The sequence below is a fragment of the Protopterus annectens genome, chromosome 3.part0 (assembly GCF_019279795.1).
Source record: "Protopterus annectens isolate FY-2018-M chromosome 3.part0, PAN1.0, whole genome shotgun sequence".
In the NCBI taxonomy this organism is placed as follows: Eukaryota; Metazoa; Chordata; order Ceratodontiformes; family Protopteridae; genus Protopterus; species Protopterus annectens.
This window is the reverse complement of record NC_056731.1, coordinates 679,771,175-679,790,716: the sequence shown is the minus strand read 5'-3', so window position 1 is coordinate 679,790,716 and position 19,542 is coordinate 679,771,175. Positions and strand designations below refer to the sequence as shown.

The 19,542-nt window shown below is 37.6% G+C and overlaps 1 protein-coding gene across 1 annotated transcript in view; it reads left to right on the top strand.

Moving 5' to 3' along the window:
* Positions 1 to 19,542, top strand: part of ADAMTS16 (ADAM metallopeptidase with thrombospondin type 1 motif 16) — a 1,625,291-nt gene that overhangs the window by 280,809 nt on the left and 1,324,940 nt on the right. The window contains exon 5 of the mRNA XM_044065078.1: positions 3,116 to 3,315. Coding sequence (XP_043921013.1) covers positions 3,116 to 3,315 — 200 coding nt within the window. The remainder of the gene's footprint in view (positions 1 to 3,115; positions 3,316 to 19,542) is intronic.

The following is a 19,542-nucleotide window of genomic DNA, read 5'->3' as shown; positions in this document are numbered from 1 at the left end:
ATTTCCTGTGCACTTGTTGAGCAGAGCCACAGAAGTGATTCCCCGGGGTGTATTTCCTATTTCCCATCCACTCAAGATTTTTCTTGAAGAGTGCTAATGAGGAACTTTGCTTGACATTGATGGGTAGCTTGTTCCAGAGCATGGGAAATCTCTGGAACAGGAATCTATCCCTCCAGTATGTCCTGTTTATTGTGGTGACGAGGTTTAGGTCCCTAGAGCATGTAGCTCAGAGGAATTGGGATTTCTTTAGGTGTAGCATGTCCAACAGTGTAAGAAAACTGTATGTTATGTACTGAGCTTCAAGAATGTAACTACAGTGGACCCTATTGGAAAAGAACAGAAATGTATATACCCATGCAAAATGCATGTTTTCATGGTAGAAGTGGGAACATACAGAGTTAACTTGCAAAACTCTGAGAAAATAAGTTGAAATTGTTTATGACTGTGCTATAAAGTTAGTTAATGCAAAGAGACAGGGTGTCTACAACTAGAAGATTATTTCTATTGTCTGGAAACAGAAATAATTACAGGTTTCAAAAGTAAAAGTATTTAACTGTTTTACGACTTCCAGTTCCAGGCAAAACTTCTAAGAGATAAATATTTTTGACACAGAGGTGTCATATAGTGATGTCATCCAGTTAACCCAGCAGTAATATGTATTATTAATTTAAGAACTATCTCTCAGGAAAGTCTGTGCATTTTGTATTTGTCTTTGGACCTGTAAACATCCATTCAGCACTTGCATTTGCCTGGCTCTGTAAGTAAGATTTAGGTATAGTATTTCTTGTAGAGATAGATACAAATACAGTAAAGAGTAGTTTAGGTGTTTTATATATTTATGTGAGACTGTCCTGCAATGTTATTTTAAAGTATTTCCTGTTATTCTGAACTCTGCTGTCACTGTGTTGAGTTATTGAGTATTGTCTTGTTCTTTTGTTATTTATTATTAAATATATTTAAACATTTTAATTGTGGCTGGTTTGTGTAGAGATATTTAAGCTCTTAGCGTACTTGTGTATGTATTTGGTGACACTGTACAGGCCACTATTAAATAGCCTTAAAAGTCTTGGACACAATTATCATTTGAATAATAGTAACATTACACAGTAGAAGTGGTCACCCTTTGGTAAGGGCCTTATAATAGCTGATAAAGTGTGGTTGGTGGCAGCTGGTACTACCTTATAGTCTGGGCAGAAGGGACATAGCTAGAAAACCTGTGCCAGCCTTCCCCAGGAGTGTCTGATTGCTTGTATATAAATCAAATCTCAAAGTGTGTGTGTCAGCTACTTGGGCAGGGACACGAAGCACTGGTTGGGCAGAGATGGTGCTAGAGGTTTTTTACTTGACCACTCAGCTGAGGTCCTAATCCTATAGCTGTGCCAGTTGGGAATCTTACTCGGATCTGGAGAAAGAGGGAGAAGCCAGCCCCAGACTGACTGTGATCTCTGTGTGCTCTTAAGGGAAATTGTACATTACTGTGTGTGTAATTCTCATCCTCCCAATGTGCATGTCCCTCACTGGTGCTAGTGCTGAGGATTGAGGCTCCTTGATTACTGGACCAATGCAGGGGCATCACAAGGAGAAACAACATTTGGCATATTGGTTGTATGTTACTGCATTAGCCAGCTGAAGAAAATGTATATATGGGCATTATGTAAACGTGTGTGTACTATATATATTTTGTGTGTGTGTGTGTGTGTGTGTGTGTGTGTGTGTGTGTGTGTGTGTGTGTGTGTGTGTGTGTATGTATATATATATATATATATATATATATATATATATGTGTGTGTGTGTGTGTGTGTGTGTGTGTGTGTGTGTGTGTGTGTGTGTGCTTAAATATATATATATATATATATATACATATATATATATATATATATATATATATATATATATATGTATATATATATATATACACACACACACACACACATATATATATATATATACATATGTATATATGTATATATATATATATATATATATATATATATATATATATATATACATATACATATATATATATATATATATATATATATATATATATATATATATATATTACATGTACATATTTACACTAGATGTATGTATATGTGCATGTCTGTTTCCCATTTTGGAAAAAAAATATTTTTATAGATTGTTCTATAACAAATGTGAAGGTATTGTTTTTTACAGTTTTGCATACAGTCAAGTTAAGGTAGCATGGCATAGATTTGGAGGACCTCTTCTGATGTTTATCTATTACCGGATTATGACTAATAGGTCATTATTGAATTGCAAATATATATCATTATTCATATCATTACTGTTTGCTATGACAGTAGACTGACCTTTGCAGTGTTTCAAAGATCCAAGTTAGAACCAGCTTTGGTAGCATACTAGCAATCAAAGGCGGTATAAATCAGGAATCTGCATTCACATGGTGGGCGAGATTTATGTGTTTCTGTTTTTGTTCGCCAAGCGTTAATGCGCAGAAATTCTCATAGTACATAAGCTTGCATCAGAGACAACTATGTAATATTCGCCATCCTGAAAACCAAGATTTGATTTGCCTTTTCCTGACCTCTGTTATAGTGATCCTGCCCTTTCCCTGGGGAGGATTCTTCCTTAGAAAACTTGATCCTTACCTAATGGCCAGTCTTCTGATTTTCTGGACTTGGGACTAAACCTGGCATATATTTGTCAAAGGTTCAAATGTAGCTATTGTGCTGATGAGTAGCTTTTATCTTTATTTCACAGCATATCTAAAATAGGTGTATTGCTAGTAATATCTTCTTTTCATCTTTTTTTTTATTTATCTAAATCAACATGCATTCAGTCTTAGCAGAAATGGCTGTTGTCAGTTTTGAACCCCTATTTACACATTACATTCTTCAACAACAAAATTCAGCTTTGCAGAAGGGAAACATTTCAGACTTTCCTTCCTGAATTAGTTGTGACAATTAAAAAAATTGCAACAAATTGTATTAAGCAGCTAAAGCAGGCAAAGTTGTCATCTACTATATATGTTTAGCTACTTAAAATGTGAATGGATGCATTTAATTCTAAATATTTTTTTTCAGTCTGTGTACTTTCCCTTCACTGACGATCTTCTTTTTCTTTCTTTATCTAGACATGCCTAAACCTCCCAAAGAAGACATATTTATTCTGCCAGATGAATATAAATACCTCTCTAGGAACAAGCGCTCTCTATTTAAGTCACAGAGGAACGCACAGCTGAACGTGGAGACTCTGGTTGTAGTGGACAAGAAGATGATGCAAAAACACGGGAAGGAAAATATTACTACCTATGTTTTGACTATCCTAAACATGGTAAGATAAACAAGCCTGACCTTGTGTCTGCTTTGAAACAACCTCCTTATTCAGGCCTGTTTTTGTGAAGAATGGCAAAGGAAGCAGACAAGAATAATTTATTGAGGAAGCCTTACAGAAACATAATGAATGCTGAATGAAATCACCCTATGGAATTATAAGATGTCATTTATCTGATTCGTGTAGTAAAGTGCCAGCTGTGAGGTCACAGAGTACAAAAATTAAAAGCAGCAGACTTTTGCAGGAGCTTATATTTGTTTTTTCATATTGTGCAACAGCAAATAAGATAGTTACATCCAGAGAATCAGATCATGGTTATGTTGCTTAGCTCAAATTTGGATTAGTCCATGAATTAATTAGTTACTTAATTCATTTTGTAAACTGGTAACCACTTCTGTGTAGAACCTACTTTCTAGAAATATCTTCAGAATGCATGACTTTATAAAAAAATACATGAGTTTTGCTATTAATACTGTTTATATAATAGATGAGGAAATGATTTTATTACATATTCACATACCAAATACCAGATGCCACCTGAAGCCACGAGAGACAGTCTGGATTGTTTATTTAAAAGTATTCACTGCTTAAAGTCTGTTAAAATGAAGCATTTTAATTTCTGCTACATCTATAATTCTGAATGCTTGTCAGGGAGTGCTTTTATCAGCACAGCAGATATATGCAACTACAAAAACAAGATACAGAGAATAATGAATGGTGTCTCACGTATAATCTGTCACATACAACCCCAAGTCATTATTAAGTACAGCATATAACATCAAGAATAAGGTTTAGAGGGTACATCAAAAATTCTAGCAATTATAAGAAGGGATATAATGTCATTTTAAAAAAATGGCAACTGCCCGCAATTGATTTTGTTGTATTGTACACTGCAGTTTCACAACTGTATAAACAGGATATATTGCTTTACATTCTCTTTGGCATGCTATCCTCTTATTTTTGAAATTAAAATGTACTGAGTTCAAAACAGATTTGCCTTTCAATTATATTACCTGAGCAGCAGTAATGAACATTAGATGCATAGGTATATACTTGGCTAATAACCACTGGGGCCTTTTTAAACCTAGCCAGTATAACAAATCTCTGACAAGTTCTGGAACCCTTAGTAAGTGTTACCAGGGGTTTCAGAGATGAAACATTTACAAGTAGGGGCCTGGGAGATGAACCATTTACAGGCTGCCTGTGTCCATTAGAGACGTAGGTGCCAAACCAGGAATGAATTTCCTGTTCCCCGTCCAGTTGTCCAAGTTGCAGTTGAATCAGGTTAAAGAGGAACTCTGCTTCACATGGATGAGGAGCCTGTTCCATAGATGAAGTAATCTCTGGGATACATGCCTATCTCTCTAGCAGGTCCTATTTATATTACAGGTGAGGATTAGGTCTTTAAAATGGGTGATGCTTGTTTTATGGGTATGTGGAAGGTCCATCAGAGTGGGGTATGGCAGTGCCTTTTATGCCATGCATAGATCTCCTCTCGACAGCTTGTAGGAGACAGAATACAGGGATAATGTTTTGAAAGGTATGCATAGGATATGTTATTTATACCCTGTATTATTTTAATTAGAAACCTCTGTGGATATTACAGTTGTTGGATGTGTCAGGTTAAGTACATACCAATGGTGGCATTGTACTCAGTGATAGGTTTGATGAATGCCAAATATAGTGGAGCAATAACTTCTGTGGACCTAAATGCCATACCTTTGTTTATAAGTTGCACAACACAGAATGATTTCTTGACTGCCATAGGCACATGATGATCAAAGCCCAGATTACTGTAATTATGTGTCCCCAAGTCCCTGACTACTGGGGTGACTCTTATAGGTATGTTGTCAATATGATATTTTACTGGGGGTGGCTAACATCCTGAAGAATACTGTTATGGATTCCTTGGCATTTAGTTTTAGTCCATGGCTCTGACACAAGTTATTTGTGTGTACCAGCCCTTCTTGGAAAACATTAGTTTAAGTGGGGGATTCTATAACTGCTCCTAATTTGCAATTATCTGCAGATTTGGTCATCCAGAGATCCTTGATGTTAGCCTTGACTTCAGAGAAGTAGACACCAAAAAGGAACAGTCCCAGGACCAATTCCTGTGGGACTCTGCTGGTGACTGGCCTCTTTGTAGAGATAGACTCACCAGTTCTAACTTCCTGAGTCCTGTTCTATGAGGCAACTGGCTATCCAGTGGATGACATAAGGGTTTATACCTAACCTCCTGAGTTTGTCAACAATGCCCATGTGGATTATTGTGTTAAATGCCTGGGCCAGGTCAAGGTAGGCAGTGTGACTATTTTGCCCTCATCCATTGCTTTGTGACCTTGTCAAAGAAGTCCACCAGGTTGGGTAGGCATGACCTGGCCTTGATGAAACCAAACTGGGTTGGGTCCATTGTCTGGAGGTTTCCTACATCATTATTAATCATTTCCATGATAATTCTTTCTATGGTATTGCATATGAGACTAGTGAGACTTATGGGTCTGTAATTATCAGAGTCTGAAGATGGCCCACCTTTGTGCAAATGGATTGCAGCTCCTATTGTCTATACATGAGGCATAAAGTCTATATGGAGGCTATGGTTAAATAGTGATTCTAGAGGGCCTGATAGGTCATGCTTCATACTGTTTAGAAGGCACCTTAGGATGCTGTTGGGCTCCATTGGTGCAGTGTTCTTGGTCTAAAAGAGCACTGAGGACCTGTTTCCTAGTGACAGTAGGTGGAGTTGCATTTCATGGTATTTCCTGAGGTGTGTGTGTGGGGGGGTAAAAGTAGACCTGAATGGGATGGGTTAAGCTAACTTCCTAAAATTAAGGGATAATATGCAAGAAGTTAATTTGAACAGAAAAATGGAAACTGACTAAGCTTAAAATGGCCCTCAAGGGCAGATAGCCTAGCACTTACCTATGAACCTCTCTGCCAGCAGGTTTGCTATATCTTCTGTCTCAATGTAGATGGCTCCATTAACAATGAGGTATGCACACAATTGTGTATTGACTTTGAGGTTGCAGACATAGCTAAAAAATGCCTTGTGGCTGTCCTTTACCTCAAATTAGGCTTTGGTAGACTTTATTTGTCCTTTGAGTTGTACATTTAATTTCATGAAAGCACTTTTGTCCTGCTGGGTGCTATACATCCTATTTTTCCCATGATTTTCTTCCTTCTATTACACATCATATTGATGCAGTGATTCCACAAGCGTGGATTGTTTTTTAAATTAGTTCTGTACTTTTTCCAGGTTTTTCCCATATGCAGCTATTGATATGTTTGTGTAGAGTTTCTGTGAACAGTTTTGCACAGGAAGCAGTCTTCTCAACATTTGAGGGGCTTAAAATCTTGCCAGATTATCATTCAGTAGTAAGAAGTCAGCCTTAGAGTAGCTCATGAACATGCCAAGGTCAACTGGGGTTGTGGGTTTTATTTTTACTTCAGAGGAGACTGTTTTGTGGTCTGATCTTACCAAAGAGGACATTAAACTAGGGAGTGTGCAGTTGTCTGCTGTATTAATGAGGACCATTTCTAGTATGTGCCCTTGGTCAGCGTATTGACAGTCTGGTCCAGTGAGTTTGTGTTTGCAAAACCAGGAATCTCAGTGCCTGCACGCTTGGTGTTACATATGCTTCCCAGGTAATAGTTGGGCAATTAAAGTCATCCCTGAATATGGTATTGGGTTGGACAGTGAATGTTTCCAGTAAGCTTCAATACATATTATGGGTTTCCTGGGTCGTTAGGGATCTATAGCTTGCAAAGGAAGTGGTATGAGATTTTGCCTATGGTGATTTGAATGTGGAGACAGTCAAGAGCATTGTCCTGTTTGGCCAGCCTTCAGGTGTATTTATTTTTTATTTAAATTGAGACATATTCTCCTTAAGTCCCTACCTGTGTAGTAGCTGGTCTAAATGTGTGGAAGGCATTATAGCTATGCACTGCTGGTGTGCTCTCTGTGGCTTTCAACCATGACTCAGGGACTGCACCGACATCAGTATTCTCTAGGGTGAAGAGACCTTGTAGGGAGTGGAGTTTCTTGTTTAGACTCTTAGCATTGAGCAGTAATACCTTTAGATGTTCTTGGTTTTAATTTATGTCAGAAGTATTTTCAACTTGGCATTGCCTAAAATAGTTTTAGCTACTATTTCAAAGTCAATATGAAGAGAAAAGAGCACACACTGGTAAGAATCTGTGTGTGGATGTAAAAGCAGGCTAGGTACACAAAAAAAGCACAGAAACATGACAGACAGTATCATGAACAGTGAAAAATAAAAACTCGCAAATAAAACTCAAACTGCAACTTTAATAAGAATGGTGAGCACTTTCGCAATCAAAAGATTGCTTCATCAGACCATATACTTCAACAGCAACACAGGCAATTATATAAGATACATTAATTAACTCATTCACTCCGGAGCAGCTCAGAAAAAGCTGCCTGCTTAATTCCACCATTGGAACAACAGTGCAGCCTGAGCTCATTTTCAGAAAATCCATTTGTAATACCATACAGAAAAAAAATGTTCATAATTCTTTAACCATAAGAGCTAGACTAAAAATGTAAATGCGAAAGTTGTTCAGCAGACATTGACCTTTCCAACAGTGTAAATGTTGATAGTGTGTATCAAAGTCATTATTAAATATTTGGCAAGGAATGCTGATATTGTGCATATTCTTTACATTTTTGGAAAAGCAAAGCACAATATATTGGTCAATGTACTATGTAGACCCATACAATTTGTATTTAATTTGTTTGTATGAATGTCAGCTTTAAAATGATACTTTAACCATTACTGTGTGATGCTCCTTTAAGGAGATTTTCACAGAAATATGATTACTATAATATTTCTCATAATTGATAAGTAAACAAAGCATATCTCATCACCTGTAACAGACAGAGGCTACATATCAGTGTACAAGTGGTGTGTCTCAATCTCAGCTTCAAAATGATCCATCATTTGTGTCATCACCATGCTCTCTTGCAAAGATATGGGCATAATAATGAGAAGTATTGGAAATTTATAATTTTCATAATCCTACAAAACTAAACAAGCTATGATATCTGTACATGTGTACAGTACACAGACACAGTTCTTTTACCATGAGTAACACTGTCTTCAAAATGAGGTATGACTTGGGACACTCACATGTTCCCTTGCAAAATTATTTACCAAAATATGAAAAAAATCATAATTTCCATAACCTGTCCAAAACAAACTTTGATATCGGTACATGTGTACAACATACAGACACAGTTCATGTACCATGTTGAAACTATCAATACTGTCTTCAAAATGAGGCATTACTAAGCACATTCAGATGCTCCCTTGCAAAGTTATTTACCAAAATATGTAAAAAATCATCATTTCCATAGCCCATGTCCTAAACAAACTGATATCTGTACATTGGTACAGCATACAGACACAGTTCTTTTGCCATGTTGTAACTATTAATACTGTCTTCAAATTGAGGTATTACTTAGCACAATGACATGCTCCCTAGCAAAGTTATTTACTAAAATATGAAAAAAAAATCATAATTTCCATAACCTAAGTCCTAAACAAACTGTGATATCTGTACATGTGTACAGCCCACGGGTACAGTTCTTTTACCATGTTGTAAGGGCTAACAATGTCTTCAAATGAGGTATGATGTAGCACAATTACTTGCTCCCTATCAAAGATATTTACCAAAATATGAAAAAAATCATAATTTCCATAACCTAAGTCCTAAACAGACTGTCTGCACATGTGTACAGAATACAGCCACAGTTATTTTATCATGTTGTAAGTACTAACACTGTCTTCAAATGAGGTATCACTTGGCACAATTACATACTGCCTAGCAAAGTTATTTACCAAAACATAAAAAAAAATCATAATTTCCATTACCAAAGTCCTAAACAAAGTGTGATGTCTGTACACATGAACAGCATACAGACTGTTACTTTTACATCTTGTAAGTAATAATACTGTCTTTAAAATGAGGTATTACTTAGCATGTTGACATCTTCCCTAGCAAAGTTATTTACCAAAATATGAAAAAAAATCATAGTTTTCATAATCTAAGTTCTAAACAGACTGTAATATTTTTACATGTGTACAGCATACACACACTGTCTTCAAAATGAGGGATTACTTAGCACATTGACATGTTCCCTATCAAAATACAACAAATTTAAAAAATGAGAGAAACAAACTGGTGTGTGTGTGGGGGGGGTGCTGGAAATGACTCCACATAGACAGAAACTCAAATTTGGCTTGTGCATTCATCAGTGTGATAATCACTTCTAGTTATGTGAATAGCAGTGGCAGCTGCTGAGAGTTTAACCTGAAAAGTGAGAATGACTCAGTGTTATACTGTAACTGCACGTATTGTTAATGTGATAATGACCTGCATTTCATTACTGAAAAGTTCTGCGTGCTCAGACACAGGTGACAATTGTTGCACATAACCTGTGGGGCAGGCATTTATTATATTACCTGGTGCAGGTATAACAGAGACTCATTACCATCTGTTAGGAGAAGATCATAGTAATTCAGTAAAATAGTATAACATATACATATTACTGAGTACTTCCTCCCACCTAAATTCTGCACAGTAATGACAGAGCCAGGATTATTGCCCAAAATATATGGTAGCACATCTGCAAATCAAATGGGACAAGAGTTATTTGCTCCAGGGATCTCAACCTAGCCCTGTGACATTAACAGAATATGCTGGCGATACTGATATATCTCCCAGAGATTGCCACTTTTCTGAAATAAACTCCCAATTCATGTGAAGCAGAGCTCCTCAGTGACCCTATTCATCCTAGACAATTGGATGGGGGACTGTAAGTTCACCCGGGGGGGGGGCACCTATGTCCCTCATTGACAGGGACAGTCTATGCTGATCATAGACTCACTTTGTGAGTAACAACCATCTAACCAAGGTCAATTAGGAAACACTGCTATAACATGGCTAGGTTTGTAAAGGCCATAGGGCCGTTAGCCTAGTAACCTCCTACGAACCTCTACTAAATTGCTTATGTCCAAGTGTTGTACATAAAATAAGTAAAACCATGAATACAAAATTAGTTCTAGCAAACTGTATGGTAGAAATGAAGTAAAACATATAACAGTAAAAGTGTGTCCACAGGTAGACATAAGCTTCCATGTAATACAAAAAAAAGTATTTGAGTAAATTAGTGTCAGGTAGCAAATTGTGGGCAGGTTAGCTGAAATACTGCTTAAAAATATAGCTTTTTGGAGCCAGTTTAAAGCTGGCAAGAGTTGGGGACTCCCTCAAACAGTCAGGTAGCAAATTCTACACATAGGGTCCTTGGTAACTAAAGGCTCAAATTCTGGAAGACTTGAGATGAAGGGGGCAAGGGTACTTCTCGTGTATTTGGCCTGTACTTTCACAGAAGGTTTCATGTATGGAAGGACCTAAACCATGTAGGGCTAAATAAGCCATCACTAGAACCTAAGCGCTTTCCACTTTTTATCAACAAGTACAAAGTTTGCAGTAGTAGTGTAATATATTTGTACTTGGATATCCCAAAACATATGTAGGCTGCAAAGTACTGGATCAATTGCAAGCTAACAAGTTCTGTATCTAAAAGACCCATGTACAGGGCATTGCAGTAGTCTGATTAGGAAGAGATGAGGGTGTGCGCCACTACACGGAGTTTGGAATGTGGAAGAAAATGATTAGAGAGATTTCTAAGATGGAAATGTGAAGATATGGTTATGACTCAACACTAGTCCTTTGCTTTCAGACGGTCATCAAAGACCTCCAGTAGACCACAAACCTTGGAAATGAAGTACAGCTTGTCTCCAGTGTCTGAAACACTGGGAGGCAAGAGTAAAGGAGCAGTGTTTGTGTCATTAGAACCACCCTTAATGCATGGCAATATAATGCAGATTGAGGTGGTACTGCTTGAGACCTCCATTTTCATTTCTGTGCATATCGTCTACTCAGAGGCGATCTCTGCTTAACATACAAGGCCATGTCAAACCCAGAGCTGACATGCTACTCTTAAAGAAATCCCAATCCCCCAGATACACATGCTCCAGGGATCTAAACCTTGTCATCACAATGAACAAAACATGCTGGAGGGATAGGTTCCTGACCCAGAGACTCCCCAGACTCTGGAATAGACTGTCCATGTCAAGCAGAGTGAATCTTTGGCCCTCTTCAAAAGGAACCTTGATGATTGGGTGGGAGATAGGAAATTCATCCCGGGGATCACATCAGTCACCCTGCTAGACAGGTGTCCAGGGAAGTAAATACTGTGGAAAGAAATAGCCAGGGAATTGTTAGGCTAATAGCCTAGTGCCAACCTATGAACCTATGCTGATCTCGGCTCAGCAGAGCTTTTATTATTGTGCTTTAACAAAAAGTGCCTTATACAACTGATGAAATTCATATAAGCAAATATTAAACAAAAGTTAGGAAGACGTAGATGACATAGAGACTAGTAAGATATTAATTTACATATTAATGTACCAGTGTTAAGCTGACAGTGGTAAATTCCTCTGGTCTCATTCCCAGTACTTGTTTTGTTTAATCATGCATTTTTTTTTGCAAAATAATATGAGAGTCATGTTTGGCTGTCTCAGAAAGAGAAATGCTGACATTGTGTTTTTCTAGGTTCTAGGTTCTCCATAGCATCAGGAATAACAAGCAGTAGAACTATATTGTTTCAGTTCTGTTCAGCAGTTTGATTTTCACCACTGTGCATTAATCACAGAGCTCCACTGATAAATAAATAAAGTTTGTTTGTTTTATTTTTATGTACTTATTTATCCTTTATTGACCATGTTAGTCTCACTAGGACAGTGTGCTCTCTTCAGGGGGAAATGCAAGGTAGTGCTTGTATAATTAGGGTAAATTTGCCAGGTCACTGAGGAACTTCCCCATATTTTAAATAGGTGCCATGGGATCTTTTACGTCCACCTTAACTACTACCAACTTTGACAAATAGGACCTTGGATTAACCTCCCATCTGAAAGTCACTACACTCAGAAGTGCAGCACCCACCTTATGCTGCACTGCAACAGTGTTAACAGTCTATCTATCTGGCGTGGGAATAGAACCCACAGCCTTCTTTGCCAAAGGAGAGTGCACCACTTGCTGCACCACTGACACTGGCATTAACTTAGTTGCAGACAGCTGCAAAAAACAGAAGTTGTATTTGTCATGAAGTACCCTGACATTAATATTCTGGGCTTCCTGTATTAGAATCAAAAGAGTCAGAAACAGATTACATTGCCCTGTCTTTACAAGTTTGAAGCCCATTCATTTCTTGTAAGGCTATCTACTTTAATACCTTATGGGAATTTGACACTTGTTTTCTTAAGATTTGTGTCTCTTTTCCAAAACCTGTTACTTCAGGGGAGTAAGAAGATCACAACCAGTGTCATGTAGAGAATAGTTTGCCATACTCTAGCTGCAGCCTTCTCTATTCTTAGTAAATTGAGGAGGCAATTACACGAGAAAATATGAATGGAATAATTAAGAAAAAAGTAAGAAAAAATAAATAAAAAAATAAAGAGAAGTAATTACACTGGTTGTGTTGCATGGTTTGCCATAATTATCCTGAATCACAGGCAGTCAAGTCCACCTGCACAATGCCCTACATCCCAAATGATGGAATGCCGAACACCGACATTCCCAACTACCCGATCTCACCCCCTTCTGGACCCATGTTAACACTTGTTCCTTTGTCTAGAGAGGTAGTGAGTTTTGAGGCTTGGTGTTGATGTTGGGTGTACCAGAATTCGACATTCCAACTTTCGCGGAAGTACATTGACCATAGGATGACTCGACCACCTGTGATTAAGGATAATGATGGTAAACTGTATTGCATAGAGTGGAAGGCATAGTGTAATTTATTATTTATCTGAACTGCATTAGGACATTACCTTCTTTTCTAACCTTCAGTCCATCTTTAGATGTACGGCACTTGCACAATTGTTCATTAAATCAGTGTTGGAAATCAAGATATCAGACTGAGGTCAAAACAGATGCACATGACTGGTAACAGTGATAGCTTTGATTTTGGTCAGTATGCTTATGTTTTTAAGCACTATTTATTTGAAACTGCACTCTGCACACATGCATTTGCCAACATTCTCACTTGTAGAGAATGAAGGCGATATGAAAATTTATGCAAAGCTGAAGTACAGCATCATTTAAGTAAATGGTAAATTATTATATGTGATTTTTGTCCTGTTGTTAAGACTACATAATTAAGTTGACATGACAGTTAATGAGTTGATCTTGTCTAATAGTAGATCTTGCCATGTTACCAGGCTTGATAAGTGGCACTGGCAGGGTAAAGGATTGGGTCAATAACTTTAACAGCATCTGACACACAAGTATTGCCCTGCACTTTTGTTTTTCTTGTTTTGTTTTGCTTTGTGCTAGAGATGTATTTGTAATCTACTCTAGCCTTTTTTCTCAAATTTCAGACTTAAAGTTGTAATATCAAGTTTAAGACATTATGGGAACAGGATTAATAATTTGCCATACTCATACCACCTACCTAATCTTTCTCAGTGTTACAGATGTTATTTTATGTCTGTATTTTACAGAATAAATGTAAAGCTCCATCACTCATAAACCGTGTGTAACACAGATTTTGAATAGCACCAAGTGGTTACTGACTCTACTGCATTCACACACACATACAAACTGCTTTCATGCATGCACCGTTCATTCTCTCATACACCGTTCACTCTCTCCTTCAATGCATGCACTCACACTCTCTCATACATCTGTACACAGTCTCTGCTGCATTCACACACATACAAACTGCTTTCATGCACGCACCGTTCATTCTCTCATAAACCGTTCACTCTCTTACATACATGCACAATCTATTCTGCATTCACAGACACATACAGTCTACTTTCATACACATATTCAGAGACAAACTTAAACACACTCACACAAACACTTTTTTTGAGCATAAGCAAAAACGCTCACGAACATATGTGGAATAACCAAAAAGTAAAGGAAGCTGGTGCCTACAACGTAACTCAGTTTGAAACTATTCTGCTGTTGGCTGAGTACTGGCCCGTCCTAACAATCACCATAATTTCGATTGCGGTGTCAATTCGGGAGCAGAGCTGTGACTAGAAGGATATTTGCACTAATCGTGTGGGCTGATTTGTAGATTAGCAGATGTTTTTTATATTGAAAATAGCTCATACTGAGCTGAAGCCCCAGCAACGGCATTCATCTTGGATGAGTAGTTTCAGGAAGAACCATGTTTTTAAAGCAGTACATTGAAGACAGTCTCCTATGATAAAACTTCCCAATGCTGGTTCTAAAAAAAATAAGCCTGGCCATACTCTCTGGTTGAGTTTTTTTCAAATTAGTGGCATTAGTCATCCAACCTGAATAAAGTAAAATAACAGCTCTGCTCCTGAGCTGACACAGGAATCGGAAATTACATTGATTGTTGGGGTGGTCCAGTACTTCTAAGCCAACAGCAGATATGTAGAATGGCATATACTGTTTAAAAAGTAATGAACTGCAATAAACAATGATCAGTATAGTAACAGCTTTTCCCGTGGTGATATTACATGTGAGTAACTGAGTGTAACAAGGCACCATCTTATCTTAATCTGGATCGGAGGGGAAATGATGTGTAGCAAAAGACTCGCAGACAGATCTCCGGTCGTGAAGTTATCAGCAGGATAAATAGAGGGATCCAGCAGTAAGTTCCACAAATGGCAGAAAAAGAAAGGGAATTTTTACTGTGGACCCCCTATTTATTTGCACAGAACAAAGGAGTTTTAGGTCAGGGGGTGGAGGTGTTAAGAAAGTCGTGGCTTGGCTTGTAAGACTGTCATTGGGCGCATAGAAAATCAGCTTGCTATGAAGAGGAAAGTACACACTGAATTGCAAGCCGATTTTCTCCGAAAACTTAAATATGAACACCATGTAACTCCATGCTGAAATTTACGCTGACAAGGTAACTGACAAAGTTCAGTTACTTTTTCAGCTTAATTTTCAACATTGGAGTTACAATCTGACTGCAAAGTTATGTGCGCTGGGAGAAGGCACTTGGGTGGGACAGCATACAGTTACTATCATCTCACAGCGTACTCGGGTGTAACCACAGAGGTGCTATGAGATGGTAGTCGGGGTTAATGAGTTAATTGGTCTCAATCTACATCAACCAATCAGTGTATTTCCTTAACCCAACTAGCACTGTCACTTAAAAACACTGCTAAAAAATGCTAAACTATTATCAATTCTAGTTCATGTCAGGATAATGCTGAGAAAATAATAGGGGTAAAATATGAGTATGTATAGAACATAAAAGAAGATAAAAGTTACGTCCTAAGCTTTCTAGCCTTAAGGGTTGGTTTCAGAGAGACAAACTCATTCAACTCCAGCCCTCGATGTGATGATAGCAAAAGCATCCATTTCAATTCCCTGCGCTCAGTTTCATTTGTCAAGTCTCCTTTCCGCGTGCTGTCTTGGATCACATCTGTAGCCATAAATTTAAACCAGTGGCTATCACTTTTCATAATAAGATGTTTACCAATAGTACTGTATTGTTGTCCTTTGCAGGCACAATAATAGTGATCCTTGATATGCTCTTGTGTCTATTGGTTTTGCCGTCATAAAAAGCAAAACATGCAACACAATATGCTAAATAAACTAACTGTCTTGTGTTGCAGTTAGCTAAAACCTTAAAACTAAAGGCCTTGCCATTCTCAGGATGTATAAAAGTGTTAGTTTCATCAGTAAATTTACAATAAGCAGAGCTATTGCACTTACTGGTACTAAAATTTCAGAGAGAGGCTGCTACTATATTCCTGTTTGAGGGATAGCATAACCTATGTTTCAGAGACTTTTTATTCTTATACATAAAAGTAGGTGTCAGCCCTACCAATTTGGCTCTATCCGCACCTGTTCTTAAAATGTGCTAGTTCTTACTAATAATATCTTTAAGTCCTGTGCTATTACATTATAGGTCATACAGTAGGACATTTTATCTGTATTACTCATAACCCTCTCTTCTGATATTGAAACAGGTGTAGAAAAATATGGTTTACCACGTCCCCTCCTATAGCTTCTAGCTGCATGACAGGCTGAATATACTTCTGTCTCTTCACAACCTCTGTCTAAAAACTCAGACTTGACCAGTTCCGAGACTCTTTCAAACTCTTGATCTCTGTCATGAAGTCTAGATATCCTAAGAACCTGCCTATTAACTATATTCTGAAAAATGATTGGGGTGCATGCTGGTACGATGCAAGTAGCAGTTACAATAGCAGTCTTTCCTATGCATTCTAGTAAAAATCTTCTATTCTCATCTCGAATCAAATGTACATCTAAAAAGTCAATGCTAGTAGGTGAACATTTCATAATAAATTTCAAAAAACTACTGCTGCTGTTGAGAAAAGACACAAAATGCCATAGATGTGAATAGTCCCCTTTCCAGAAAACAAAAAGGCCATTGACAAATCGACAACAAAAACACAAATACTTACTAAAACCAGAAGCTCCTAATACATGCCTACTTTCCCATTTAGCCATGACCAAGTTGGCATAGCTATTCGGACACAAGGTGCCCATAGCTATGTCAGAGGTCTGCAGATAGTATGTCTTATCAAATACAAAGACATTCAACTCTAGTATCATTTCTAGTAGAAAACAGATAAGATCAACTTTTTCAGTAGAGTAAGAACTGTTCTCAATAAGAAGATTAAATACATACTCAATCTCCACATTATTGGGAATAACAGTAAACAGGGAGGTCACATCTAGTTTGACCATATATTCATTCCCTGAAAGCCTTTCATCAGTTTTGAAACCTATAAAGATCACTAAGAAATTGTTCAGCATCACGTAAGACTAGATCATAGTTATCTAGAACAGGTCTCAGCTGTTTTTCTACATAGATCAAAACTGGTTCAGTTAACCATCCTCCACCTGCTATGATCAGTCTAAACGGGGGATGTTTGGAGTCTTTATGTATTTTAGGTAGACCATGAAGGCTTGGTATAAGGGGACGTTCAGCCACAAAATATTGAAATAATTATTTATGTATTTAATTTTTATTTTTATCTTATTTATTTTATATTTGTTAACTGGGAACATCCGACTGGACACATGTCCTTTTTCAGCTGAGGCCTGGGGAGAAAAGCTCCAAGTACAGAGTAAAATATTACAGTAGACAGTAGAAATACAATTGGATTACATGAATATATATAATATACATCCATTTTAAGTCTATAAATAATCTTGTTGAAAAATAATACCTTACAGAGTTTAAACATTAAACACTTCATAGTCATTGGGTTATATATACATTGTAATAATGCAGGTAGGATGAGATATGTGTTAATGATAGAGTGGAATATGAAGAGTTCTGAGAAAAGGGGAGAAAGGATATGTAGTAGGTGGTGTTCCTCTTGCTCCATATGGACATTATGTTCCTCCTGGTACTTTTCTGTTCTGCGGTGTGTGCATCCGTATGTCATCTTTATCGTAACAAAAATGCTGAACCAACACAGTAAAATACCTTCGGCCACACCAATAAGCGTAATGCTGCTAATTAGTCGAGTAAAATGCTGGGCAAACTTCAATAATCCACTGGTACCCGAATAGGCTCACAATTTTTTAATGGACATCACGACACTACACCATAAACCACGGCAAACACATAAAACACTTCCTGTTTGAGCAGAAAGTCTCACACGGAATTTCGTGAATACATAGAAAGACTGTGCACAACATAAAAATAAACACAGAAGAATGTGACAGTTTAGCGCTTTCAACCAAATCCAATGGTCTTCTTCAGAACTGAAAGTGAATGTATAAACTCATTCAATTTATAAACATTTTGGCGCCAAAGAACTGTTAAAAATTTTTTAAAGATACACTACAACTGAAATAAAAATAAAACAATAATCATATCAAAATATCTATAAGTGGTAAGGATCTGTAAAAAATCAGAGATGACAGTCAAATATATATCGTCACAGTGGTACTATGTTCAGGGTTAAAGTGCAAAATAAGGCATAATTAAATATAATATATTATAAATTCTTAAATAACTACTTTACTTTTCACCCATCCTATATAGAATATAATATAATATAAATACAAATATGCTAATTAATTATAGTATAATTTTTACTAATAATAAACTAAGTTGGTTTTCAAGTTGGTTGTCATCTGTATGCCCTATGCCTTGCATGGGTAACATATCTGTTAAGAATGATGCTTGTAAATACCAAAGGTTCATAGGTTGGTACTAGGCTATCAGCCTTAGGGCCTATACAAGCCTAGCCATAACAATTCCCTGGCTATTTCTTCCCACACTAATTACTTCCCTGGACCCCTGTCTAGGAGGGCGACTGATGTGATTCCCGAGGTGACTTTCCTTCCTCCCATCCAATCGTCAAGATTCCTTTTGAACAGGGCCAAATAGGCACTCTGCTTGACATGTATGGGCAGTCTATTCCAGAGTATGGTGAGTCTCTGGGTTAAGACCCTATCCCTCCAGCATGTTTTGTTTATTGTCATGACAAGGTTTAGATCCCTAGAGCATGTGGCTCTGAGCGACTGGGATTTCTTTAAGTGTAACATGTCTGAGTAGATGATATGCGACAGAGTATAGCTGGAGTTTTTTAAGATGGTCAGCTTAGGGCATCTGCTTTAGTCTTGTGATTATTTTAGTGAAGTATTTCTGCAGCCTTTCCAGTTGTTGCAGATGTCTTGAGAGGTACATACCAAATGGGGCATTGTATTCTATAATGGGTCTAATGAGGGATGAGTACAGTGGGACAATAACCTCCTTTCTTCTGGATGAAAAGCCCTTAGTGGTGAGGTGTGCCACATAGAAGGATTTCCTGACTGTTGTGGCAATGTGGTTATCGAAGGTGAGACCACTGTCCATCTGTGTCCCTAAGTGTCTTATCACACTTTCAGTGTTTAATGTACTGCCACCTATGTGGTAATTCACGGGTGCATGTTTTTTCCCAAATGGGATAATTATACATTTCTTGGCAGTGAGCTTGAGCCCATGGCTCTGGCACCAAGCATCTGTTTCTGTAAGGCCTTTGTGTAGAGTATCCACATCATTTGGGGATTCAATAATGCCTCCCGATTTGCAGTCATCTGCAAACTTTGTTAGCCAGAGTCCCTCAGTGTTGACCTGTACTTCAGAGAAGTAGATGCCAAACAAGAGCGGTCCCAGGACTGAACCCT